This window comes from Papaver somniferum, unplaced genomic scaffold, assembly GCF_003573695.1.
Source record: "Papaver somniferum cultivar HN1 unplaced genomic scaffold, ASM357369v1 unplaced-scaffold_21, whole genome shotgun sequence".
Taxonomy (NCBI): Eukaryota; Viridiplantae; Streptophyta; class Magnoliopsida; order Ranunculales; family Papaveraceae; genus Papaver; species Papaver somniferum.
In genome coordinates this window covers 8799696-8825057 of record NW_020631041.1, presented here as the reverse complement: position 1 = coordinate 8825057, position 25362 = coordinate 8799696, and the positions used below count along the sequence as shown (strand labels likewise).

The window sequence follows — 25362 nt, the reverse complement described above, 5'->3', positions numbered from 1 at the left end:
TGAATATAACATTAGATAGATTCTTGATTTTGATGGAAAACTATATGGGTTCTATTATATGTTTTTTTAAGTTGAATGTTTTATAATTCCTTTGATATTTTGGAGATATCTTTTGAAAACAAATAACAAGAAAGACAATAAAATATTTATTGTCTTCTCACTTATCCCAATGTTTTTGCAAGGGATGTAAAGTATTGTGCAACGTATTTTTCTCCCGAGTTGAGTTATTCTTCTACTTCATAACTTTGATCAAGGAAGGAATAACTAAGGATCCTTTAGTCTTATTGACTTGTCTGTCCGACACAAACTAGATTTGAGAATGCCCAAAATCAAATAATTATGCAAACCCAATCAAACATGAACAAAATATATGTTTCATATCTCAAAATCAAATAAGTATACAAACCTAATTTATCTTTGAAAAATTGTTAAAGAGACTGATATGAATTGATTAGTGTCAACATTTATTTTGTGTATATAATAATTATTATTATATTTTATTTATAATATATATGATTAAATCATGTTGGATATTACCTTCATAATTAATATAATGTATAATGTTTCTTGTTTTTCTCATGCCTCTTCCAAACATGCTCATTTTAACATAGAGTCTTTTGTAGGTTTAATATAGTAGTATCTCACCAACCAGCATAAGTAATAACATTATTCAACAAATTTTCCCCTCTCCAAAAACCTTCTTTTTTAATAATAAAAACTTTTCTAATAAAGAAGGGTCTTAAATACTCATGAGTCATTTAATCCCAATGGCTCTACTTTGGAAGAAGTGTTGCACAAGCAATCACTCTGTTATATCACATTGCAAACAGTGATCACCAAAGATTAGATATTAGAGGATGACAACACCGGCTAGGTGTAAAGAGGCTGTATTTATTTCTAAGCGCACAATATACATTATGATCTTATGATATTTATTAAATGTATTTATTTTTATTAATTTAGTTGTGTGAATCGTTAGTTTTATTTTATTTATTTTTCTTCTTCAATCATAATTTTTGTACTCATCTACACTCTAAAGTTACAGAATAGAGGTATTTTGTGAAAAGGTTGTATGTTTAGAGTCTAATTAGGGTACGGGTAATAGAAAATGCATTTGATACACTAGGGTTGTTGACTAACCAAAGCCCGTGAAAAAATTTTTAACTGAATTTTTAATTTTGCAACACTACCCTGACCATCAGTCGACTGACTATTATCAATACTCAAACCTATTCCAATTTCTTCCATCTTATTTTGAATTCAAATCAACTCAAGTATACAAATGATTTATAGTGATAATGAGAATGGCAACGTAAAATGAAGAGGCAATGTTCTTGAAGAAGAAAGCAATGGACATGGGGTTTTTGGTGGAATTGAGATACAAAAGATGGATGATCCTTTCGTGAGGTAAAATGATGGAAGTAAGAGGATATTAGGGTGAGAGTAAGCAAAACAAAGCAGTCCACTTATACGTACGATTTGGGTTAGGCAAAACAACAACAAAAATTTCAACCCTCTCACCATTGTCCCGAGGGTGAGAAATGGGTACAATATGAAGAGAGTTGTTCAATAACTTTAAGAAAAATGGAAAGAGTTTATGCAATATTTTGGAAAAGTTATAGACCCGAGAATACAATCAAGGATGTTTAGTTGTTTCCATTGATTTTATGTGGTTAATGGTAATGAATTAATGAGCTTAAGAGTATATAATAGATAAGGAAACTTAGGGTTTTTTTCGCTCATTGAGAGTTTGTGAAAAGTGCTCAGCAAATGTTCACACGGTATTTTGAATAAGGAAACTTGGGTTACTCTAGTGTCCTTTAATAATTTCATAAGAGTATTTTGGTAAAATATTAGACGGTTAAAATCAGTTAACGACCCTTACGCATCAACTGCATCTTCTACGACCCAAATCCTAATTAGACTCTATATATAAGACCCTTTTACAAAATATCTAAACAAATTAAACAAATAAGCTAGCCAACACAATTTCAGATACACTTTTCTATGAGTTTTTGCTTCCAACTTAGGCACATTCGGATAGTGCTAAAATACCTATAATTCTTTTTGTGCTAGGAAATTAAAATTTAATTAAATTAAATTCAAAAAACATTCAAACATTACATATGAGTCATTCAGTTTCCATGACCTAGACTGGTGGATACTTCATTAATAATCCGAAGAGTGAGTATGAGACCAATATTCCTTTAACAACTTCACAAACAACAATGATGATTCCCCATATTCATAGGCTCTTCATACTCCATTATGAGTCTTGAAAAACCAGAAGAACACCAATAGCTTTAGTTTAGTGAAAACACATTCTCCTTCATGAAAAAAACACTCTAGAAAGTTTGTATCCTTAATTGGCCGATAATGGTGTGTTAAAGGTTAAAAGGTGTTATAATCATGAAAGGAGAACGTGTTGTGTACTCTATCACAGTTGGAACTCTGTAAAAAAAATACATATCTTTATCCCAATTGAGTTATTCTTACGCTTTATAACTTCATTAGTAGCAATAACTATAATTTCGCTCACCAGGGAGCCATTAATCCCATTAACATGTCAGTCAGACACAATCAAGCTTTGGCAATACCCAATCTAGGCTATCTAATACTATCAAAAATGCATTTCATGTGTCCAATTAATACACAGTATATATGTTTGATCTATCTTTGAAAAGGTGTTGACAAATATGATTAGTGCTTACGTTCTTAAATTAGTTTTGCACATATTACTAATAACAATTAAATTTTATATATAATAATATTGATTAGGTCTTATTCTTTATTTTCCTAAAAATAAAGATAATATATTTGCTACAAATCCCTAATTAGTTTAAACCAATTAAAGAAACAACTTCTATATAGTATCTCTTGTTTTTGTTGTGTCTCTACCGAACACTCTTTAAAATGGATTTTTTTTTGCAACTAATATAAATAGTAGTATCTTATCAATAAGTATTAAGTATAACTAAAATCTTTGAACATATTTTCTTATTATGCTATCGATCATGTTTTATTGGATCAAGTTCGAATACCAGATAGGCCGTTACAGAAAGACTTAATAAGATCGTGTTATGCGGCCAAATGCTGGTCGGTAGATTTTTGTTGTAATGACCCGTCCTTCCACCGATATTGTCCTCACTTAACCACTGCAGTTATCCGACAGTGTGAGGTTTTCAACTGGCATCGTTGCGGTAATCCAGCAATAACTTCTCGGATGGTCACCCATTGGAGCCGTCCTCGACTCCAGAGTATATTCGCTAGCCCAGGTCTCCGACGTTCCCTGCCTCTCTTGAAAATCACGTGAACCAACCCCGTCCAGCGTACCTTCTCATCCGTCGGCTCTGATACCATTTGTAATGACCCGTCCCTTCCACGGATACTTTCATACTCCGTATCTTTTTCTCAGGTTTAAGTGTACCCGTTAGTTAATTTCTGCACTCAGAATGCATAGAACTTAAACACTTGAGTATCTTTTACTCTTTTAAGGTGCTTGAATCATAATTCCTAGTCCCTAAATAGAAAGATCTGCCTTAATCTAAGTCTTGGGTGTTTCGATAGTCTCTCATGCAGCTGGACGCGTGGAACATTTTTCGTTTTGACGGAGGAGAAAACAAGGTTAGATAGCTTTATTTCTGTGGAGAATGGGTCTTTTTCATAGGTTCCAATCTCCTCCTTCCTCTTTTCATCTCTCATCTCCCCCTTCTCTAGTAATGGAATTTTAAGCTCTGGTATATCTCTTCTCTGGGTATAGGGAAACTAAAATTGATTTAGTTAGAGAAAACAAGGTAAAGAAAAACCAGTGTTTTTCTTTGTATCAGTCAGGCTACGGAAATCTGGTTTTGATTGGAAAAATCAAGTAAGATTTCAGATGACATCAAGGGAAGGATGGGTTGTGGCTGTAGTCCAATCTCAAGTGTTTTGCATGAAATTTGATGGTGGTCTTAGGCGTGACAACAATTGAAGAACACTAGACTTAGTCGCTGATTTTGACAGTGAATGGTTGAGATTGTAAATGTTTCAGTATTTATGAATGCTTAAAATTGTTAGGCTTGTAGTCAAACTCTAAATTGTTAGTTCTATTGTTATCTTGCATATGCTAATGTTTGTGTACCTCGCTTTACTACGTAAAAACCGTATCTATGTGATAATGATAATCTCTTGAAATTAATAGAGAACATCATTTGTGTAAATAATGATTTCCAAATTCACCTATGACTCGTGATTGGAATAAGATTATACTAAGCAAAATAGAACAAGGTACGTCAGGTATGTCTACCTAAATAAAAATGACTCGAATAATAATATGAGGTTGGTCCAGTGACCTTTATAAACCATAATACTTAAATTGTGCATGAAAAGATGATATTAAGGACATTTAAGTTTGAATTTAGCATCGGGTTAATGCCTATACTAATGTTCGTTTGCCATTTGATTTACATTTTATGATCTGATGGTTCAAATGACCAACTCCTTTGGGTTCTGGTTTTGATGCTTGGGATGCTGGAGGGTGAGAGAAGAAGATGAGGAATCTCTAATTCCGGCTTACTCTGGGTGTTTGGCTAGGAGTTTTGCTCAAAGGGCCATTTTCTTAACCATCTCGTAGTGCTGCTAACTACTCGTAAGATCGTTTAACTCCATTCTTAGCAAATTATATTTCTTCCATTCACCTGATTTTGTTTTGATGTATGCTTTGCATTTACATAGAAATGGAAGTGGAAGCTTAAGAGCTGAATGTGGCCAAATGGTTATTTTTCCACCTCTACTGTGCATGAGTTGTATGAGTAAAACTTCATAATTTGGTCACTAATAGTTGCTTGAAAATGAGCTAGTATTTACCGTGACCATGGAGAGGAATTGGTTTTTACCCTTGATTTGATATAAGCTATAAATGGTTAGGGTGACTTGGTGTTCTGTCGTACCGTATCAGTATGAACTATCTTTATCATTTATTTTGGGTGCTAGATGTTCACTCTTGTAATTCTATGGTGGTTCGATAAGGTGTAATTATTGACTAGTTGAGATATAAATGTTAAGAATCAGCATCCATACATACTTATTGTGTTTGGAGTGAGCATTCTATGGTATTCCGATACTTGGAGTAAAAGCTAGTTGGGCTACATGTATTGACTGAGGCCTTGCAGTTCCAAGCAAAATGATGTTTGACTTGCTGCTAGTATAATTTTGGTTTCGGATTTTGAATTGTGGTTCTTGTGATTATTGTCGTCGTTACTAGCACTACTAAATGGTGCCATTTAAAAAAATGGGCAATTTAACCTTAAATTTCATTTTGGTAGTTTAGGATTGGGGATTAATTTAGTTTTGGACATCCCCTGTAAGTCCTAGTTTTATCTCATCCATTCAAGCTAGTATTCATTTTGATGTGGTATCATATAGACAGATTTTGTCATTTAAGATATGTACAAGACCCTATGGAAATGTCAGGGGTAGCCAGTGTGTATTGAAATGTAGGAAATGCTGTAGTGCATGAGGAGTTGGAGTCTTGTTTGTTTCATACTTTGGGGTTACTTATTTAGTAAAATGTTAACTTCATTGCTTGAGATCTGTTCCCTAGTGGAATTTCAGTGGCAATGCGTTCTGATCGTTGACGTTCTGTACGTATTAGGATATCTTTCAATAGGTTGGCAAGAGATTATAAATTTTAGTGTACATTTCGGTACATTTTGTATTTCAATTCATGCAGCTTGATTTCATTGACTCATCCTTTCACTTAGTAGTTAGTAAGGATAGTGTAGTGGCAATATTTCAATGTTTATATGCGTGTACGGACATAGCTAAAACAAGATGATTTACTGTACGGTGATGATTAGACTAATTGTCTATTATCAACTCGTTGGATTATATACTGACTTCGAATTAGCTCGTTAGTATAAATGTCTTCAGATAGCTGTGTACTAATATTGCCTCACCCTTAAATAATTGATTATCACTTGTTTTTGATATGACTGTATTTAGAGATGCATATTTAGCGGTTCTTGTTCCCATTGTTCCACTAAGATGTATCTTAGATAGCTAGTGGGGCACCTCATTCTTGGTGGTGCTCATTTGTTTTATGGTTCATAATAACTGAAGTGATATTTTATAAACCATCTAGAATTGCTATGAACTTCTGTTGATAAATTTTGCAGTACTTTAAGTATTAGACCAGTCCATTAGGAAGGCTTATGAATGAGCTAAAATCCACGGTTTGGGTTCTACTATTTTTAGTCGATTATCTAAAATGTCGGTCGGTATTCGTATTCATTTTCCCATGTATTGTATAAATGCTTCCTTCAGCATACCCTCTATAGCTGTACTTAACTTGTTCATTTGTTCCGCTCTACTTAATTGCTATTTTGTTCCGTAAATTAAAAACTCCACCCACTCAAGTGAGGTACCAGTGACTTCTTGAGATTTGGCATGCATATTTTCCCGTTGTTTTTAACATTTCAAAGATATAGATGTTTCTTCACTAAATGATTTTATGTTTTAATATTTTTTTTACTGTTTTTGGTACCAGTGAAGCCATTTAAATGTTGCAGTACATTAATTGTATTATTTTGGCATATTATCTTGGGATGTCGATGATATTTATTTTTGTGATATTGGTTGCTGTGATACTGCCATTTTCCTGAAGTAAATTTGGGATAGTTATTGCTCTTCAATTCATACTATCCATTTTAAGAGATAATTGCTACTAACAAGGGTAGTTCATATTATCTAAAATAGATAGATGACGAACTACGGTCGTGCTTGATCCGTTCGAGCAACGGAGAGGGTACGTAGACAGCCACTATGCGGTTCAGCACAACTCGACAAGGTTGTTCATATCATGTGAAAAGAGTTGGTTGCTACTTCGCAGTTCACACCATCTATTCGGAGATGATTGCAACCTTGACAACGGCAACTGGCCGCATGAATTACTGGGGTTGGCCATATATAGAATTGGCAACTGGTTGTATAAAGTACTGGGGTTGGCAACTGGCCTTCTCCCATTTTTGGAAACTGGCCATATATAGAATCGGCAACTGGCCGTATAAAGTACTGGGGTTGGCAACTGGCCTTCTCCCATTTTTGGCAACTGGCCATATATATAATCGACAACTAGCCGTATAAAGTACTGGAGTTGGCAACTGGCCTTCTCTCATTTTTGGCAACTGCCATATATAGAATTGGCAGCTGGCCTTCTCCCATTTTTGGCAACTGGACGTATAAAGTATTGGGGTTGGCAACTGGCCTTCTCTCATTTTTGGCAACTGGCCGTATAAAGTATTGGGTTGGCAACTGGCTATATTTTACTTTTGGCAATTGGCATACTCTTATTTTCTTAGAAATTGGAACCCTCATGGAATTTTATGAGTATTATAGTATGGGACATATGCTCGTAGAATTCCAACCTTGAAACCAATGAGATTTCTGTTTAGCAGGATCTCAAGTTTGTTGTTCTTAGGATGAATCAATGAACATTTTGCAGGTTAAAATTCGAATTGGTTCCCAAAAATTTGAAAGTTTGATTTCTTGAGTGGCGTATAAGAGCTTTCCAAGCGGGCCGAAACCCGGTTCCTTGAAAGTCCAGATTCTTTGGTCCGTCACAGATACTGTCCCCATTTAACCACTGCGGTTATCCGGCAGTGTCGGATTTTTTAACGGGCATCGCTGCGATAATCCAGCAGTAACTTTCCGGATGGTCACCCATCCCTGGATTACTCCCACCCCACACTTAACTGCAGAGTTTTCTGCCAATTCTGGAGCCAATTGTGCTGAAAAGTCCTCGGTGTTAGGAAAGAAAAAATCATTACTTATATTCCATTCGGCCAACCACCGCCGAATAACAGGGTATTACATTTGTAGGGGGAAAGTATATACTACTAGAGCGTTGCTCGGTTGAACCTACAAGTTTTGCTATCTCAAGCTTAGTGTTAATGTTAGGTGATCTGGTGGACCCGAAGATATTATATTTAAATGCAAAATGGTCCCCGGCAGCGGCGCCAAAAACTTGGTGGGCCCCGGAGAAGCGTGAAAATTAAAGCGAAATGAAAACGCGGGCCTACAGTAATACCGCAAGTGCACGGTCGTCAGTTGTAGCTCGTGCAAGTACGGGTCGATCCACAGAGATTGGGTGTGTTTGGAGTTTCTAGCTATTTGGGCTCTAAATTGCTATTGTTGGGCTTTGAATACCCTTTGAGTAAATTGGGCTTAATGGGTTTGTTTTTAACAATGAAATGAACTGAGCTTGGGCTCAGTTGGTCTTAAAATGCACTAGGCTTTGGGCCTTTGAATGATGAACTGTGAACTTGGGCTTTGGTCTCTAAATTAGGCTTTTGATTAAGCCCACAGTTGACTGAATTGGGCTCAATGTCTTTTGATGTGAACTGGGCTTGGTAACAGTGAACTGGGCCTTAGCTTTTTGGAGTGAACTGAGCCTTGGGCTCAGTTGGCTGGGCCTTTAGATTAGCTAGGCTTTAGGTCTTAACCTGAACTGTGGTCTTTATCTGAGCCAAGCTCAGTTGCAGCAGCAGCAGTGGTGGAAGGAAAGCAGCAGCATAAGCAGTGGAAGGGAGGCAGCAAGCCAAGGGGAAGAAAACAGTGGGGAAATAATACAGAGGCATTTAGCCTAAGTCAAAGACAATGGAGAAAATTTACAATGGAAGCGACACAGGGCAACACAGGGCAAAAGCAACACAGGGCAAAAGGATGAAAATTTACAATGGCAAAAGCAAACAGCACAAAAGCATTATGAGAAGGTGACAGAACACTGCAACTACAAGCCAAGACAATGGCTCTAATGAGGCAAAGGAAGCTAGAGAAGACAATGCTATTTACAATGCAATGCTATTTACAGTGAAATGAAAACAGAAAAGAAAAAAAGCAGCCCAGTTGCAGCAGAAGCAGCAAGGAAAAGAAAGCAGTGCAGCAGCAGTACTGCACAGCAGGGGAAAGAAAGCAGTGCACATCAGCAACACAAGCAATGCACAGCAAGTAGTAGCACAACAACAGCAAGTAGTAGCAGCAGCAGAACAAGAAATAGTTGAAGTAGCAGGAGCAAATAGCAAACAAAATGAAGGACAAGTGAAAGTAAAACAGTGGCAGTGAAGGAATGAGGAAAAGTAAACATAATGTAACAGTGAAGTAAATATGAAAGTACAATGAAACTACAAGAACAATGGAAGTAAACCAAGGCCTAAGCCAAGGGCAGGGGAGATGGTGAAGCTAACAGTGATGACAATGCAAGAGAGTTAAGCATACAAATGGAATGGAAAGAGAATTAGCTTGCTATGAGCACTAATTTCTCCCATTGCACAATCAAATCAATGCTTCAAAGCTCTAACCTAGCATTCCACTTCTTGACAGTGAATTAAACCTAACAGTGAACTAAACATGGCACTAACATGACATTAAAATTAAACAGGAACACAAACATCAATAGGAAATTAAAAGTAGAACATATACAGAACATGATACAAGCTTACAGAAACATAACATAACAGGGGTATGGGAGTGACAGTAAAGAACAAACATAACACAATGGAGTTCATAGCAGGAACAACACATACAAACATCACAGTGACAGCACCTTAACATATGCAGTGAAATTGAACAGAACACATACATGATTAAACAGGAGCAGTGCATGAAACAGCACAAATTGAAGAGAAAAAAACATTAACAGAACATAGTTCTGGACACTGGCTATTCCAGCATAAGCCAATTTCACACCCACAGTCTCTATTTATAGTTACAAGCACAATTAGGGTTCTACACAAAAAAATCCCCAAATCAGCAGGATTAGGGTTTCGAGAAATAATAAAATTAACTCACCCTCTGATGCAATTAGACTCGACCCATGCTTGTACTTCTCCTCCTCTGCTAATCCTCTACTCGAACGCTGCTCCAATTTCCTTCTTCTCTCCACTGTGAAACCCTAGCTATGTTTGTCTTCTTGGTAGCATCAAAAATTAAGGCTAAGAACAAGACAGACACGACTAGGGAAGATGTAGGTGATGGTGGTGGTGGTTGAGATGGAGACGGCGGAGTAGACATGGCAGTGTCTGCCATGGTCGGGGGAAGAGGAGAAATTTGGGGGAAGTGAGTTTTGGGGAAGAAGAAGGTGGGTGTTTGTTTGGGTCGATGGGTTTGATGGCTAAGGTGTTGAGCGGGATCATCTGAAGTGGATGCGCAGCGAGGAGATCCGTCGGATGTGAAGATGGTAGGTGGATCCAACGGCGATACGGAGGTAAGCGTGGAGAGACCGTCGGATGAAGGGATGTAGCAAAACGGACGACCCAAGATGGAGATGGTCGTTGCGATGTAAAGCGGGGGCTTCGGAGTTTGATGTGCGATGATGGAGCGACCGTAGGATGCTGAGATGCTTCGATCTGACGGCTGAAATCCGAGACGGGCTTGGATAGTGGAAATGTGTTTGAGTAAGGGTTTTGGGCCTTGGGTATGCCAAGCCCATATCTTCTTTAAGGACAATTCTTCTTCTTCAAGCCCACTTCTAGCCTTTTGGTCTTGTGCACAACATTCTTCGCGGCTTCCTTGTGTAATTTCTCCCGGCTTTTCACTACTTTTCTGCTCTTTTCCGCTCTGCTATTCATCCAAACTTTATTTATTACCTAAAAATGCAAAATTAAGTAAGAAAAATATTTATTCTTGAAAACAATGAAAATACAGAATATGGGATAAAATGTAGAATTACTGCACAAAAGATGAGTTAAATGCCAACAAAAAGGGATAAATATATACATTATTTGGCATTCATCATGATCAAACCTATATCTTAATTTCTAGTCTACTAAGTCAAGTTTAGGATGAGTAAGAATTGTAGTTGAGTATCATAGATCACCCTTGAAGACTGAAGATCGACGAAGACATTTTTCGGACTTATGTATCAGGTATGTAAAGAATGAACCACTCTATTTTACTCAATATACCATCATTCGATCTATTGAAACTTTGTCGTATGACTTATAATATATTAACAAAGAAAATGTTTCAAGTGAAGCTTTTCTTGTGAAAAATCTTGAAATATTATTTAGCGACTGGATGTTCAAAGGTCCTTAACAATATTAGTTCTATGAATTAATTTGTGGATCAATTGAAAATTTCTCATGCAGATGATTATATAATTTGGAAATGTTTCAATCTTCAAAGGAGAGATATATGAACTTAGTAAATTTCTACTCAGGACAGGTTTGCGAACTCAGTTTCCAAACCATAGATATCTGAGATTCAGAAATACAGGAAAGGTTGGCGAACCAGTTCGCAAACCATAATCTTAGTTGAGAAAAGTTCGCTAACCTGGTTAGTGAACTAAATTTTATAGGTTGGATTAAAATTGGTTGGCGGTTGGTAAACCCAGTTCACAAACTGTGGTCAACTGAGTTCCAGAGTCTAGTAGGGTTGGCAAACTCGGTTCACGAACCAATAATTGTGAAATTTAAAAGTAAGTCACACAACAAAATTTAGTTAACGAGGAAACCGCAAATGCAAAAAAATAACCCAAGACCTACAATTTTGAATACTCTTAGAATTAAGACGCTATACAAAGAACAAAGTCAACTTCGTGTAGTTGAGACCAAGTAATCTATCCCTAGTTACTTAGTTCCCTTAGTATGCTTGCGCCTCCGGCCGTCTAGTCAACACAAGTGAATCCCAATATAGAAATCACTATCTTGAGTTGCTTTAGCGATGTAAAGTCTTAAGCACTCAACTCCTTTTGATCGTATTCCAAATAGTAAAAGAACAAAGTTGTTTGCTAACTACTTCAATAATCGTTTAAGAAAATTTTCGTTGAGTTTTTGACAAAGGCATTTCCCTTTAAACTAGTAAACTCCTCTGTCGGGTAAGATCAACCCAAATCCGAAAGGTTCTCAAGATATACAATTAAAGATAAGAATTATGTGCATGTTCAAATTATGTTGACATCTAGAAATTTCTTATTTAGAAAACCCTAATTCCAAACTCACATAAAAACGTAAGTAATATGTGAATGTTGAAAATAGGTTTTGCTCTTAGAACCGGCTCGACCATGAATCCTAACATAGGTTAAGATCAGTTTTACCAAGTCTCCAAATATAGGTAGGGATTGGTTCTACAATGAGTCCCAACAAATGGTATGATCGATTCTACCAAGATTCCAAATATAGGTAAGGATCGGTTCTACGACAACTCCCAACAAAAGTTAGGATCGGTTCTACCATGTACCCCAGTATAGGTAGGGATCGGTTCTACCATAAATCTCAACATAAGTTAAGATCGATTCTACCATGTACCACAGTATAGGTAGGGATCGGTTCTACCATAAATCTCAACATAAGTTAAGATCGATTTTACCATGTATAGCAGAATAGATAGGGATCGGTTCTATCGTAAATCCCAACATAAGTTAAGATCGATTCTATCAAAATTCTCACCTTAGGTTCGAATTGTTCATCCAATATATTTTCATAGAAACCGGACCAAAACACATATTGATTTCTTTTCAATTACGAAACAAGTTTTGTATATGTACTTCCTTTAAACATATGTAATAGAACGTAGTTTTCTAGGATGAAATCACACTTATATCCAATACATAATCAAGTAACGATTTACAAAGATAATGTCGATGTCGCATTTACGAAGTTCAACAGATAAACTTTATACTTCGTAACTAAATATCCTTCGTTGACACTTTTATCATAATAAAATGACCAAGTAGATTATTAAATATAACCTCGCATAATATGTTTTCAATCTTAAACGACTTGAAAGTAATTATAGGAATGAAAACAAGTCAAGTCAGTATCATTAAACTCAAGTGGAAGGATGTTGTCTTCATTTTACTCGATACGTCATCACGTTGTTCAGGTCTTCAGGGTAATACTTGTGTGTCTCAACATTCCTATACATTTTAGTTTATCCTAAACGAATTTGACTCTATTACATATAATCAAGCAACTCTGATTGAGTTTTGATATTAAAATATGACAATAAAACTTGACATACCAACGCTTGGTGGGTTCAACCGAGCAATTCTATAACATAATTTCCGCCAGGCATTTTAAGGACCAAAAATCCCCATAGCATCTTTCCCTTAGCCTAATAAGGTGTTTCGATTCTGTATCAAAAGTTAAGTTTCAAACTCCTAGAGCTAGAAAGAAAAAAAAAAGTCAAAATTAGGTTTGCAACATAATTTTAAAACTGACTTCTAGATTTTAGAAGTAAGAAAAGTTAACTTTACGTGAAGCAAAATTTTTTTCTTCTAACTAATGAAAAAGTCGTTTCAAAATTAAGAAGCTCCCCAAAATCCTTCTTCTCCAAATATATTAAGAAGTCCTTCCCCCATTCGCGAAATCCCTAAAACCCTACTGAACCCTCTAAAAACATTTTTCAATTACCCTCGCGGTCTTCTTCTTCTTCTTTCTGGTTTTGTTTTGAGAGATGGCTACATCTATCTCTACTGCTGCAGCTATATAAGATGGAAAAACTCTTTCTTCTCCAAGGAAGTTCAGCCGGTAAGTCTCTCACTCATTCTCACTTTCTTTTACTGATTTTTGAATGATGGGTTCTTACTTGATTTTGATTTCCATCAAATTTGAGCTTGTGGGGGTGCTTGATTTTTAGTAACAAACAAATAATTTATAACTTACTAATTATCTGATTAGTATTCTTTTCCAAGATTCTAAACTGGTTACCTATTAGTAATGGATTTTCCCTAATTTGATTTGAAAAGTTTACTTCTTTCCTAGTATTCTTTTACAATTGTTGTTAAATTTAAGTGTCGGAGTGATTTATTTTGAAACCCTTAGCATTACAATGAATCGAAAATTCTTCTGATTTTCATATTGCATGAAAACTAAGCCAAGCCTAATGAAATAATATCGGCTTCAACCTAAATCTGTTCTTAAGGCGCAATCATTATTTTCAATATTTGAGGTTTGAACTCGGTTACTTCAATATTTCTGTTCCGCTGCAAATTCATCAAAAATAAAAATTCTTTCGATCTGCATCACCTCGGTAAGTAAGTAAGTATTTTTATTTTATTTTTTTATAAAATAAAATACATAAATGATGCCTCGTCAATATATATTTAAAGTATTAGTTGAAGTTGGAGCATAAAAGTCTTGCACGACCGAAAAAGTATGAACTTCGAACATGACTTTTCCATTACTTTATAGGAATAACCAATTTTTTCCGGATTTCTAGTTTAATACAAGGAATTGAACAAGGTGATTCCAGGGGTAACACAGGTCCCTTGTAGCTCGAGATGAACTTTATGTTAGAATATCGCTCAATCAAACTCACAATTTTTGGTATATCAAGCTTGTTGTCTAATTTAATTGATCAAAACTAAATGTTAATGTACATTGTACTAAGGTCAGTCTCGGACTTGGTAGAGCATGATAGTAATGGAAAACCCTAGGAGAGTAGTTTTAATTCGGCTTTTAATTAGGTTGTGGGTCGCTCAAACCCGTATTCTTTATGGGGTTTGATTTAATATTTTTATAAATGACAAAAGTTGGATTTGGTATAATGTGTGATTGTAATATGAGTTTCTTCAAGATGGGTTTTCTAGGATTTCTAGGACCTAAGGATTTGGGATTTTGTTTATTTATTTACTGGATAGAGTAATTGTAAATAGAAAATCAAGTAAGAAAAGGGTGATGATTATGAATTTACCTAGGTATCAATGTTATCGGATGTTGAAAGTTAAATAAAATCCTTTAGGTAATCAAAGTTAACTAAAATTACCAGATGAGGGTCATGATTAATAATACAACTACTCCAGGGCGACATGTCGTGAAACCTTGGTACTCATGTCTTTTTGTTCTGGAGAGTTTACTTCCTTGTAATTGAAACCCCATCCAGTTAAGGAATGATTGATTAATTTTGCCTGGTAGTATCTCAACAACAGCACGATAAATGCTCTCTCTGTGTTCTATTGTTGGGGTATGCATGTACAACATGTGAAATTAAATTAGGACCTCATGATATAAAGATATATGATTCTTTAAAGGCGCGCTACAACAGGCATTTAAGGTTTAAGTTCCTTTTTTCTTATGTGTATTCATTTACTATGATTACAAATAACTGACTAGAAAAAGAGTCACTGAAGTAGAATAAGAACATAACCTTCAATATTGTAAAGTAGACGAATGGGTGAGCGAGACAAATTATTATTTCAGTGAAAATCTTTATATTTCTTTCAGGGCTTGTATTTGGAAGTAATAAAATCCCTGAAGTAGAAAATCTTTACTATGATTACAAATAACTGACTAGAAAAAGAGTCATTGAAGTAGAATAAGAACATAACCTTCAATATTGTAAAGTAGACGAATGAGTGAGCGAGACAAATTATTATTTCAGTGAAAATCTTTATATTTCTTTCAGGGCTTGTATCTGGAAGTAATACAATGATGTGTTGGTTCTCACTAATTTTCCATGTATATATATATTGATGAGAACTGGTTTATTCACCAGGGATTCAACGGGAATTTATGAAGGATTATGAACATATTTCTTTATTGCTGCAATTAGGAATTCCCTTCACATGAAAACCAAAATAAAATAACTATAACGATTTATGGCTAATCATCATCTTTGTTTATTTAGTTTATATTCAGCGTTCAAGAGAGTCGTTAGGGTTTTTTGGTTGATTTCCAGAGAAACATTTTGGGTTCGGTCTCAAAACTGTTTGTTGAGGTGTACTAGGGATTTCTAGTTGAATATATAACTATCTCGTGAGAAATAACTGACTAGATTGAGGTTGTATTCCTGGATAATATTAATATTGTAATTATCTTTATTTATGTAATATGAACTTTTAACATAGTACGTAACATTAATACAAATGTTATTGTTTAATATTATGAGTTCGTGTTGTTTTTGGTGTAAATGAACTTTCAATAGAAATATCATTTTTTTCAATATTATGGGTTTGTGTTTTTTTACGGCCTAAGTTAATTGGTGTTTGTTACTGAACCATCAATAGAAAAACAATAGCTTTAGATCACATGAAACGTGATCTTATTGATCATAGATAGGTCAAATCAAAAATAGACCAAGATTTGTTAGTTCCGGTTTGTAAGGGAAGAAATCTCTTTAGGTAGTTTTATGAAATTTTGTTTGTTAAAAGTTATTTATATATTTTCTTTTATTTACTGGTTCAGATGATTTTTAAGATTTAAGTTTGAGTGTTATGCTGAATTTAAGATCTTTGTTTTTCAGTTTGCTTAATCCATTCAAATACATTTAGATTTAGAGGATTCATATAGATCTACTTGAGATTTTCAGGTATATCGATGTGAATGATATGGTCACCAGGACCTACATCCCTTCAGCATGCCACTCAGACACAAATAAGCTTTGAGAATATCAATTTAATTTTATGAAATGTCTTCATGTGCCAAAATAAATGTATAAATTTTATCCATCTTTGAAAAACTACGAAAAATGATGATATAAAAAAATTAAGATTGGTATCAACAGAATGTTAGTATAGTTCTTAAATTTGTTTTTATATAGGAAAAAATATAATTATATTTTATCTATAACAGTATAGTCTGTATAGATATGATCTTATTGCTTACTCTATTAAATATGAAAATAATATCTTGTCTACAGATTCTTACTTAGTTTAAACCATTCGAACAAAATAACTTATATGATGTGTCTTGTATTAGTCTCTTATGCCTATTCAATTATTTTTTCTTGTTAACATGGATTTTGTTGGACTTACATATAAGTAAGCTTGAAAAGAAGACTAATAAGATGAGATATAGGGGTCTCATTCACTTCCTCATCCATAGCAATCCAAGCTCAAACTCTATATATGCATAACTCCTTTCCTATAAATTTAAGTACAGATTCTTGTTTATAGTCTATTAGAGTCAGACTCATAATAGGAACAAAGCATGATGGTCAAGTATCAGAATTCGTTGATTGGCTTTGAGGGCTAAAGGCTGACGAGGAATTTATCAATAAAGGTATGTGAAAAATGACTATCCCACTTACTTATTTTCTACCAGTCTATTTATTTAGACAATTAATATTGTATAACTCTAGTATCATGATGAAATTTGCAAAGAAGAAATTTCAAGTTCAAGCAAATACTTGACAAATCTTGAACTATAATTTCAAGCAATGAATTTCATATAAACATTAATTAATGATACTTATTTCTTTGCGACCCATAAGTGATAAGGATCTTTTTTTTATTTCTAAGATGCACTTACTGGATAAAGAAGTTAATGACAGTAATAAAAACAAATTTAGTTTGTACTATGTTGCCAACTAAATGAAATTAAGATTTTTCATTTACAACATCCCATTATAATAAATAAAAATCTTAAATAATTTCAAGAATGCATTCTAAGGAGCAAAAATCACTCTAGGCTATACAGATTTCCCTAAGCCTAAGTTGATGGTTAAGAATTAAGGATTAACTCCTTGTTTGTTTTTTTATGATTCAACTGTGTCGTTTGAATGTGATATCACTTGGCTCATCTAGATCTGACTCAACATGTTTGTTTTTTGAGTCAGACCTATCTTATCTGACTCGAAAGTATGTGAATTAGTGGTTTGGTCCCATGAGTCATGAACATTTTATACCTTGACTCAAATGGGTGTGAGTCAGAATTTAGGTATGAATCAGATGGCGAATCAGATATGCTTAAAAAAAAAATTAAAAACAAACGGTGTAACTTCTGACTCGAATCCAGTTAGACTTAGATCAGAGACAAAAAGAAAAAAAAGAAAATAAAAACTTTTAGAAATTAAAAAGTCAAAACCCCGTTCCACCTTTTTAAGTACTTCAACTAAAAGCCATCTCAAAACAACAACAAGAATTCGCTCTCCGAAACCAAAATCTTTCTTCTTTAACAACAGAAAAGTCCTTCCCTCGTTTACCAAATCCCTAAAACCCTTAACAATCTCTGTTACTTACCCTCACTCCCCCTCCTCATCTTCTTCTCCTTCTTCTTTCTGGGTTTGTTTTGAGAGATGTCTGCATCTATCTATGCTGCTTCTCCGGCGGCTATACTCGACGGGCAAACTCCGGTTCCTCCTTCTCCATGGCAGTTCAGCTGGTCAGTCTACTCACTCTCAATCTCTTTTGCTGATTCTGAATAATGGGTTCTTACTTGATTTTGATTTCCCCATCAAATTTTAGCTCGTTGGGTGTGCTTGATTATTAATTTCAAAACCCAAATTTATGCCCCCGTAATCCTCTGATAAGTATTTTTTTTCCCCAAGCTTCTCAATTGATTATCAATCCGTGATAGATTTTACTGCTTTCCTCATGGAAATACAATCGTTGTTGAGTTTAGCTCTGTGGGTGATTTATTTTGAAACCCTTAGCATTACAGTGAATTTAAAATTCTTCTGGATTTCATATTCACCTGGATTTGACATTGTTACTTTGTTGTCTTAGAATTATTCAGTTTTATTTTTGGTTTTGGTTTGTTCTTAGTTGATATGCCTGAGAAAACTAACTCGAGCCTGGTTCCATAGTACCTGCCTCGACCTAAATATGTTCTTAAGTCGCGTTCATTGTTTTGTGGTTGCTTTTTAAGTGTTCGCCAATATTTTACTATCTATATACATGTGGTTCTGCAAATTCTAGGTTTCTTTAGTGTCTATGCCGACTAGTAACAGACATTTCTAAACATTAACAAAAGAAACTTTGAACATATGGTAAATCAAAGACCAGTCATCCAATCTGGTTAGTGTTGTTTGCAATTGAGCCGCGTCTTCTTAGTCCAAATTGCTCTTAATGCTCAAGGTAATGAGGATGATCTATTCTCGAGTCTTTCCTGCAACTAACTCGCTACATCAACTATGGTAAGCTCCTGGTATTTGGATAATCTGCTTCGAAAAGAATATCTAAAAGTAATGGTTCATTGGCCTTGGCGTATTACGCCAATTTTGTGGTTCATAGTACTTTTCACAGTATTGAATGACCTTTTCCAAAACCACCCTGCGGACATTTGGCAATGGATTGCCATCTTCTATGCAGGTGTCTTCTATGACATTCCTTATGGTATTGAAAACGGCAATTGTAACTCCATTAACCGGGAAACCCTTTGCTTCTGAACTTTTCACTAACACCATCTTTTCATTGGATGCTCACATCGTGTAGATGAAGATACATACATTGTAGCTAATAAAAATGGATTTCACAATTTATGCAAGATGATTTGATTGCTTGCTAATAAGTAGAAATTTACAAGAGATTTTGGACTTTCAACCTCGTGTTATGTCGTCGAGAGATTCAGTAAATTATATTCATAATACTCACTGTGTTTGGGTTGTTTCTTACCACTGCAATCTGTGGCTTGTTTTAATGCCATTTTATCGTATCCTTTTTACATTGTCTGCAGTGATTTGGAAGTGAATTATGGGTCTGATGAGAATGCTTCAATAGTATGTGCAGCAATAGCTGTTGATGCGGAGGTAATGGTTCACTATAGTATAATTCCCCAATTCTTATTATATATTGAATATGCTCAACTTGTCTGCTGTTTATTATCTCCGATTCACAATTTTATACATCAAACTGAAATCCCTTGTATCTGATCTCTGGTCACAGTTGCAACCTGACAAAGTGAGAAGGGTGATGACTGTGAACGATGGAAAGCTTTCAGTGTGAGTATCTTCTGCATCAAATTAGACTTTGCATCGTTAATGCTGCGTTTTTAGTATAATCACCTGGTTTTCACTGTAAGCTGTACTTGGTGAGTAAAATCATGTGGACACATTTCTAACATGCTGAGAACATAGAGAAGATTCGAGAAAATGACTTTGTAGCGTATCTGAAACTATTTACGCATTGAAAAGAATTGTCGCAAACTGATCAACATTATGGTGATCTGCTTAGTCTTGTATCATTAAGATGTATTCCCTTTCTTTTTTTCAGACATTTTGAGGCAGTCGAAGCAAGGTTTCTGCGAGCATCATACAGTTCATTTGTTGACGTTCTTACACTTGCAACAAAAACTATCGAAGAATTTGGGCCAGGAATGCAGTTGTGATAGTAGTGATGTAAAACTGTCAAAGCTGCAAAGCTGATTTTTCAGGACTTGTGTTTGTGAACTATGTAATTCTATAGCAGTAACTTTCTGATGCTTGTGCCAGTTAAGAAATTTGTAAAAGATTTGCTCGAATTCCTTAATATCACTAGTGCTTCTAGAGTTTCTCAATTGTGTTTGGTTAATTTGAGTTTCTCAATTGCATACAGTGCATCAGTCTCTCTGGTATGTCGAGAGTTTGGAGCAATTTTCTCTGAAAGTTTCTCCAGAAACTCATCTCTGCAGCGTTTTGTGAAACCGATATAAACAATCTTTCCAGAAAACACCAGAGGAGACACCAAGAGCTTGTTTTAAAAATGGACTAGGGACTAATGAGAACCATTGCTTCATTGAGATTCAACTATAGTCATTTACAGACTTTGATCATATAAACTCCGGAAGAAGTATAATATAAACTATAAAGCTATAAACAAACTAAGAAGGAAATCGGGAGATCTGATCATTCCAGCAGGCAAACTGGTTCTGGCTCGAGATGTTTCATCATTGTTTCTTTTAGTATTCATCTAAGTAAGTATAAAGTGCTTCGTCTTTAGCTGACTTGCGTCTGCTGAGCAATGCTTTGAGGAGGCGTTTACTTTTGCTAGGGACTCGCTCTACCTCTTTCGGAATGTTCCTTTCAGAACTGACACGCACAGAAGCTGATTTCCAAGAATCCAAAGAGCTCTACAGGAACCAAAAATGGAAGGGTAAGAAATCTACCAGTGATCTTTCGCAGTAATTAGTAGCAAATATCACTGTGAATCTTTTGCATCAAGTTTTGGACCGTTGAACCACAGTGAGGCACAACAAAATAATCTGATCCTTACCCATAAGGCCATAATGCAAATACTGCTTAATTGCACTAGCAAAGTGTCTGAACTTATGAATTTCAGCTTTGTACTTACCCGATGTTTCGTAATTGGATCGCTTGGAGTGGTTGGTCTATTAGAGACTGGAGTTGTCGATCTACTTGAGATAGGAGTTGTTGTCCTACTTTGAAGAGATCCAGATCGTGCAAGTGGATACCTTGGACGGCCTGGTGATATGGTTCTTTTCTCTGAGATAGATTCTTCTGTATATAAAATATGCATCATTAGCACACAATTATGATACTTCAGAAACCAAGAAATGTGGTGATTGAAAACATCAAAATCAGCACCTGTGAAGCAGAAGACTCCAATTCCAGGTCGGGCTGAACGTTGAGGAGTAATAGATCGGCTGGAACGCTGTGGAGTCCCTGATCGACCGGAGCGCTGTGGAGTCCCTGACCGGCTAGAACGCTGTGGAGTCCCTGATCTGCCGGAACGCTGTGGAGTTCCGGATCGGCTGGAACGGTGTGGGGATTCAGGTCGACTGGGACGCTGTGGGGATTCATGTCGACTGGGACGCTGTGGGGATTCATGTCGCTGTGGGGATTCATGTCGACTGGGACGCTGTGGGGAAGCTGAACGAGAACGCTCTTTTCTGTGTACGAGATCCAATTGAGAATATTAAGACTTCCTACAATCATGTCTAACAATGACAATTTAATTTATAGCAGTGACAAGAGAAGATTGATAATTACCTTAATGAAGGTGTTGAACTGTCGATTATTGTTGACCGAACAGCTTTAAGAGAAAAATCAATGTTATCGAATAATCAGATGAGACTGATATAGTGAACTGACCAATATGTCACATATTAAGAAATGCTACAAAATAGATCAATAAAAAGAGGAAACAAGTAAAAATATTAAGTACCATTCTTGAATTGATGCCATTGGTCTTCATCATCTAGGCTGCACCATTGGTGTGCTGATATAGTAGGGCCACAAGCACGCATGGTCTCCCCGACTGCACAACAGATCCGCAAGCTTATTAGGTACATGCCTCGAGAACAGAAAAGAAGTTTAAAAGAGGAAAAGATTAAGAAGTAGTAATAAAAATGGTTCGGGAAGAAGGACAAAAGCAGAGCAGGGTTAAACGTATTTACCTGGCAAGATGTACCGCTTGTGGTGCTTCGGAGTAGCTATTGACAAAGATTGTTGTGAAAGGCCCTCATGGTCAATATAGCTTTGGCATGTCTTTAATCTCTGAAAACAACCACCCAAGAACAAAGAAAAGATAAATCAAGTGACTTGAAATGTTCAACAACTTATCTTTGGGCTAATAACCTTAAACAAGTGCACAAAATTGACAAAAGGAGACTATCTTCTTCATATGGATTTACCAAGGAAAAAGGCGACACAAAATAGTAAAAGGATGCAAGTTTTGATCTCAGCGAGTTAGAAGGCACAGAGCATTTGTCAAGTATGCCAGACTCCAAACCATAGTTTCCCTCAATTACCTAGGACCATGGCTTAACATGGAACAAACAACTAAGCGCTTCAACATATTTCTACTTCGTTAATACATCATTGCTTCTTCTAGCTAGGCTGGACAAAAGTTATCACAATGCACACAAGCTTTTCTTCGTTTCAACATCTGCTTATATTGACACAGGACATTTCTCAGGTCCCAGATTCCAAAACTCCAGTTTCCCTCAATTACCTAGACCATGACTTAACATTGCAAAGACAACTTAATTCTTTTACGTATTTCTAGTTTTAATTTTCAGTTTTCACGAGATACCAGTTATTCCTTTTTTTGGATACTGAGATACCAGTTACTCCATTAACGCGTTATGCTTCTTCTAGGTAGGCTGGACAAAAGTTATTCACAAGCTTTTCTTAATTTTGATATTTGCTTCTACATTCAACACTACTCACAGTTGCGGATCAGAACTTTGCCAGGTTTCTGTTCTGTACATGTTGAGATTTTAGCATAACAGTTGCAAGACCGACATTACTTGTAAGGGAGTCTCTGTTACAGGTCTCGTTCGATAAATCATAAGCAGGAAGTGAATTCAAAGCTTCTAAATGGTAAGAGCAATTGAAAGATTACCTGTTCAATGCAAGTGACCCTAAGCTCTGCTCCTGAGACTACATTTACTCTTTCATCCATCATATCGGTAACCTTACACGTAACAGAACCCAAATGATCCACCGTGTTCACCAGAGCTCTAACTGCATAATCTCTCAAAGTCTCCACCACTCTAAAACAAATCGAAAGGAGAAAACGAAAGAGAAATCATCAGAAAAGAATCTATATTAAACCCTTGAAACTCCCAATTGAATTTGAAATTGGAACAGAAGTACATAGAACTGAGTTAGTGAAACCTACATTTCTTTCTGGTCATCATTATTATAAGACAACTCAAAATACTCAGCAGCTGAATACAACTGTGATCTCAAATTCTTTAATTCCTACAAAAACCCAAAATCACACAAAAATTAAAAACCCCAAAATCACACATATCCATCAAAAATCCCTAAACCCCACTGAGACAATTCAACAAACACTTCAAGTACTTGAATAACTTCAGTTTTTTCTCCTCTTACCTTGAGACTATCAGAGAAAATTAAAGATTGTTGCATACAAATCTCATCATAATGGGTTGCAGAAGATGGTCCATTGAGACCATAAGATGAGGCAGACATAGTCTCCATGACTGTGAATCCAAAAAAACCTCAACCTGGGTTTCAAAAAAAGAAAAGAAACAAGTTAGATTAAACCCAAAGAAAGATTCAAAGATTATATTCCAAATGAAAGGAAAAGATGATCTAAGGAATGGGTTTGTTTCACTGACCTGGTTGTGTTTCTGCAAGAATAACAGAAACCCCCATTCAAGATTTAGACCTCCTCTTCAGAAGGAGGAGTAGAAGAGGCCCCAAAAGGAGTGGGAAAGGGATAGTAATGTTGAATGGAGGAGGGAGGGATTTAAGTGAAGTGGGAAAGAGACAAACGGGAAAGCAGCTAGAAGAGGTGGGGAATGGATGGATGATGGTGGAGGTAGTAGATGAACAACAAGAAGACTAGTTTGGTTCAAGTAGAAGGAACTACTGTTACAAAATACAGCAGACCAGTGGGGTTCTTCCTTTTAGTTTTTGTTTACTCAGGAAAGACAACAGAAAAGAGAAGAAACAAAATAATAATGGAAAAAACGAGCGAACCCCATCATCTTCATCATTGATTGGGTCCCACCACCCCCTTCTGACTCGGTTATCATTTCCACCCAACGCAATAAACACTTTTTAACCGTTTCATTTTTTTTTCATGATTTATAAAGAGATACCAGTTTTAGGAGTGTTGATATCGTTTCATATAGGACAAAAAGATCTTACGGATCCTATCCGTTGGATCGATACAGTATTTAGTAGAACTGATATCCCTTTTATAAATCTTGGTTTTTGTTTTGGCACGCCTATTTTGTGGCATGGCAGGATGCACGATATCCTATCCTATTTGTTGCATGTTAATGTAACTTACTGCTAATGTTCTTGTATTAAGGTGATTAAATTATTTGGAAAATAAAATAAAATTAGAGATCAAAATAGAAAATCGGGTTATCGAATAGATGGTATTCCCTCCGTCCTATTTTAGATGAAGGGGAAGGAGTTTTTCTAGTACCAAAATAGATGTAGGCTTCCATAATTTTTACACTTTCTTTCTAATTTGACCCTGCATTAGAATCAACCACTAGAAACAAGGAACAAAAAACTAAGGAGATTTAAATATTTTAACAATTATTATTAAGGGATATATATAGAGAAAAATAACTTCTTTCCATTTTCTTAATCCACGTGAAAACACCTTCCCCTTTATCTAAAACGGGATCGAGGGAGTATATCTTTCCCTTTCACTCGAATCTCAAGAGGAGAAATGATGGGAATTCGATTGCGAGTTTTTTTACTAATCCACTTTTACAAGTAAGTACCTACCTTTTCATTTCCAAAATTTAATTTTGATTGGTGAGGTATATCTTGGTTCTTGAACCTCCAGATGGAAAAATGAATAAAAAATAATAAATAATTCAAAAAGTCTTGATGTACCGCATAAAAAAATAATATATTAACCCCACTCTCACATGATATTTTTTAATGAGTTTCATGGTATTCAGTCGGACTCACCATTACCTTATAAGGATTCAACATGTGTACTTTGGGAGTTAGTTTGGGAAAACCACGATTTCTGTGTGGTTTCTGAACGGTACGTGTAGAAGAGCTGTAAATAGTTTGAAATGTTCCTGCACCAACAGAATGTTTAATGTTATTGTTTCAAGGTCTAAGTATCAGTAAATTATCATTTCATTAAACTTAGTCTTATGGGGTGCTAGTCTAGCACCTAGATTAGCAATCCACGCCAGCTAGCAAAACCACCTAAATCTTATGGGAGTGCTAGTCTAGCATGCTAGTCCCTGAAACAGAAAATCGCCAAGCGCTGAACCA

General features: G+C 35.7%; 2 protein-coding genes across 2 annotated transcripts; one reads left to right on the top strand and one right to left on the bottom strand.

Moving 5' to 3' along the window:
* Window positions 1-17813: 17813 nt before the first annotated feature.
* LOC113340236 lies at window positions 17814-20189 on the top strand. Its single transcript, XM_026585446.1, has 4 exons — window positions 17814-18077; window positions 19371-19443; window positions 19580-19635; window positions 19907-20189. The coding sequence occupies exons 1-4, from the start codon at window positions 17992-17994 to the stop codon at window positions 20019-20021; spliced, it is 330 nt and encodes a 109-aa protein (XP_026441231.1). The 5' UTR covers window positions 17814-17991; the 3' UTR covers window positions 20022-20189.
* Window positions 20190-20387: 198 nt separating this feature from the next.
* Window positions 20388-24032, bottom strand: LOC113339393 (protein ABIL2-like). The gene is made up of 10 exons (XM_026584678.1): window positions 23724-24032; window positions 23476-23609; window positions 23258-23340; window positions 22979-23129; window positions 22029-22128; window positions 21797-21889; window positions 21622-21664; window positions 21217-21521; window positions 20963-21129; window positions 20388-20741 (listed from the first exon to the last, which is right to left on the bottom strand). The coding sequence occupies exons 2-10, from the start codon at window positions 23581-23583 to the stop codon at window positions 20571-20573; spliced, it is 1221 nt and encodes a 406-aa protein (XP_026440463.1). The 5' UTR covers window positions 23584-23609; window positions 23724-24032; the 3' UTR covers window positions 20388-20570.
* Between the last annotated feature and the right edge of the window lie 1330 nt (window positions 24033-25362).

Bases quoted from the DNA above. Each gene is read 5' to 3' on its own strand.
- LOC113340236 (XM_026585446.1), top strand. From the start codon at position 17,992: ATGTCTGCATCTATCTATGCTGCTTCTCCGGCGGCTATACTCGACGGG. The intron at 18,078-19,370 runs GTCAGTCTACTC...CATTGTCTGCAG, and splicing joins TCTCCATGGCAGTTCAGCTG to TGATTTGGAAGTGAATTATG. The intron at 19,444-19,579 runs GTAATGGTTCAC...CTCTGGTCACAG, and splicing joins CAATAGCTGTTGATGCGGAG to TTGCAACCTGACAAAGTGAG.
- LOC113339393 (XM_026584678.1), bottom strand. From the start codon at position 23,583: ATGGAGACTATGTCTGCCTCATCTTATGGTCTCAATGGACCATCTTCT. The intron at 21,665-21,796 runs GTACTTAATATT...TTTCTCTTAAAG, and splicing joins ATGGCATCAATTCAAGAATG to CTGTTCGGTCAACAATAATC. The intron at 21,130-21,216 runs GTGCTGATTTTG...TTTTATATACAG, and splicing joins TGGAGTCTTCTGCTTCACAG to AAGAATCTATCTCAGAGAAA.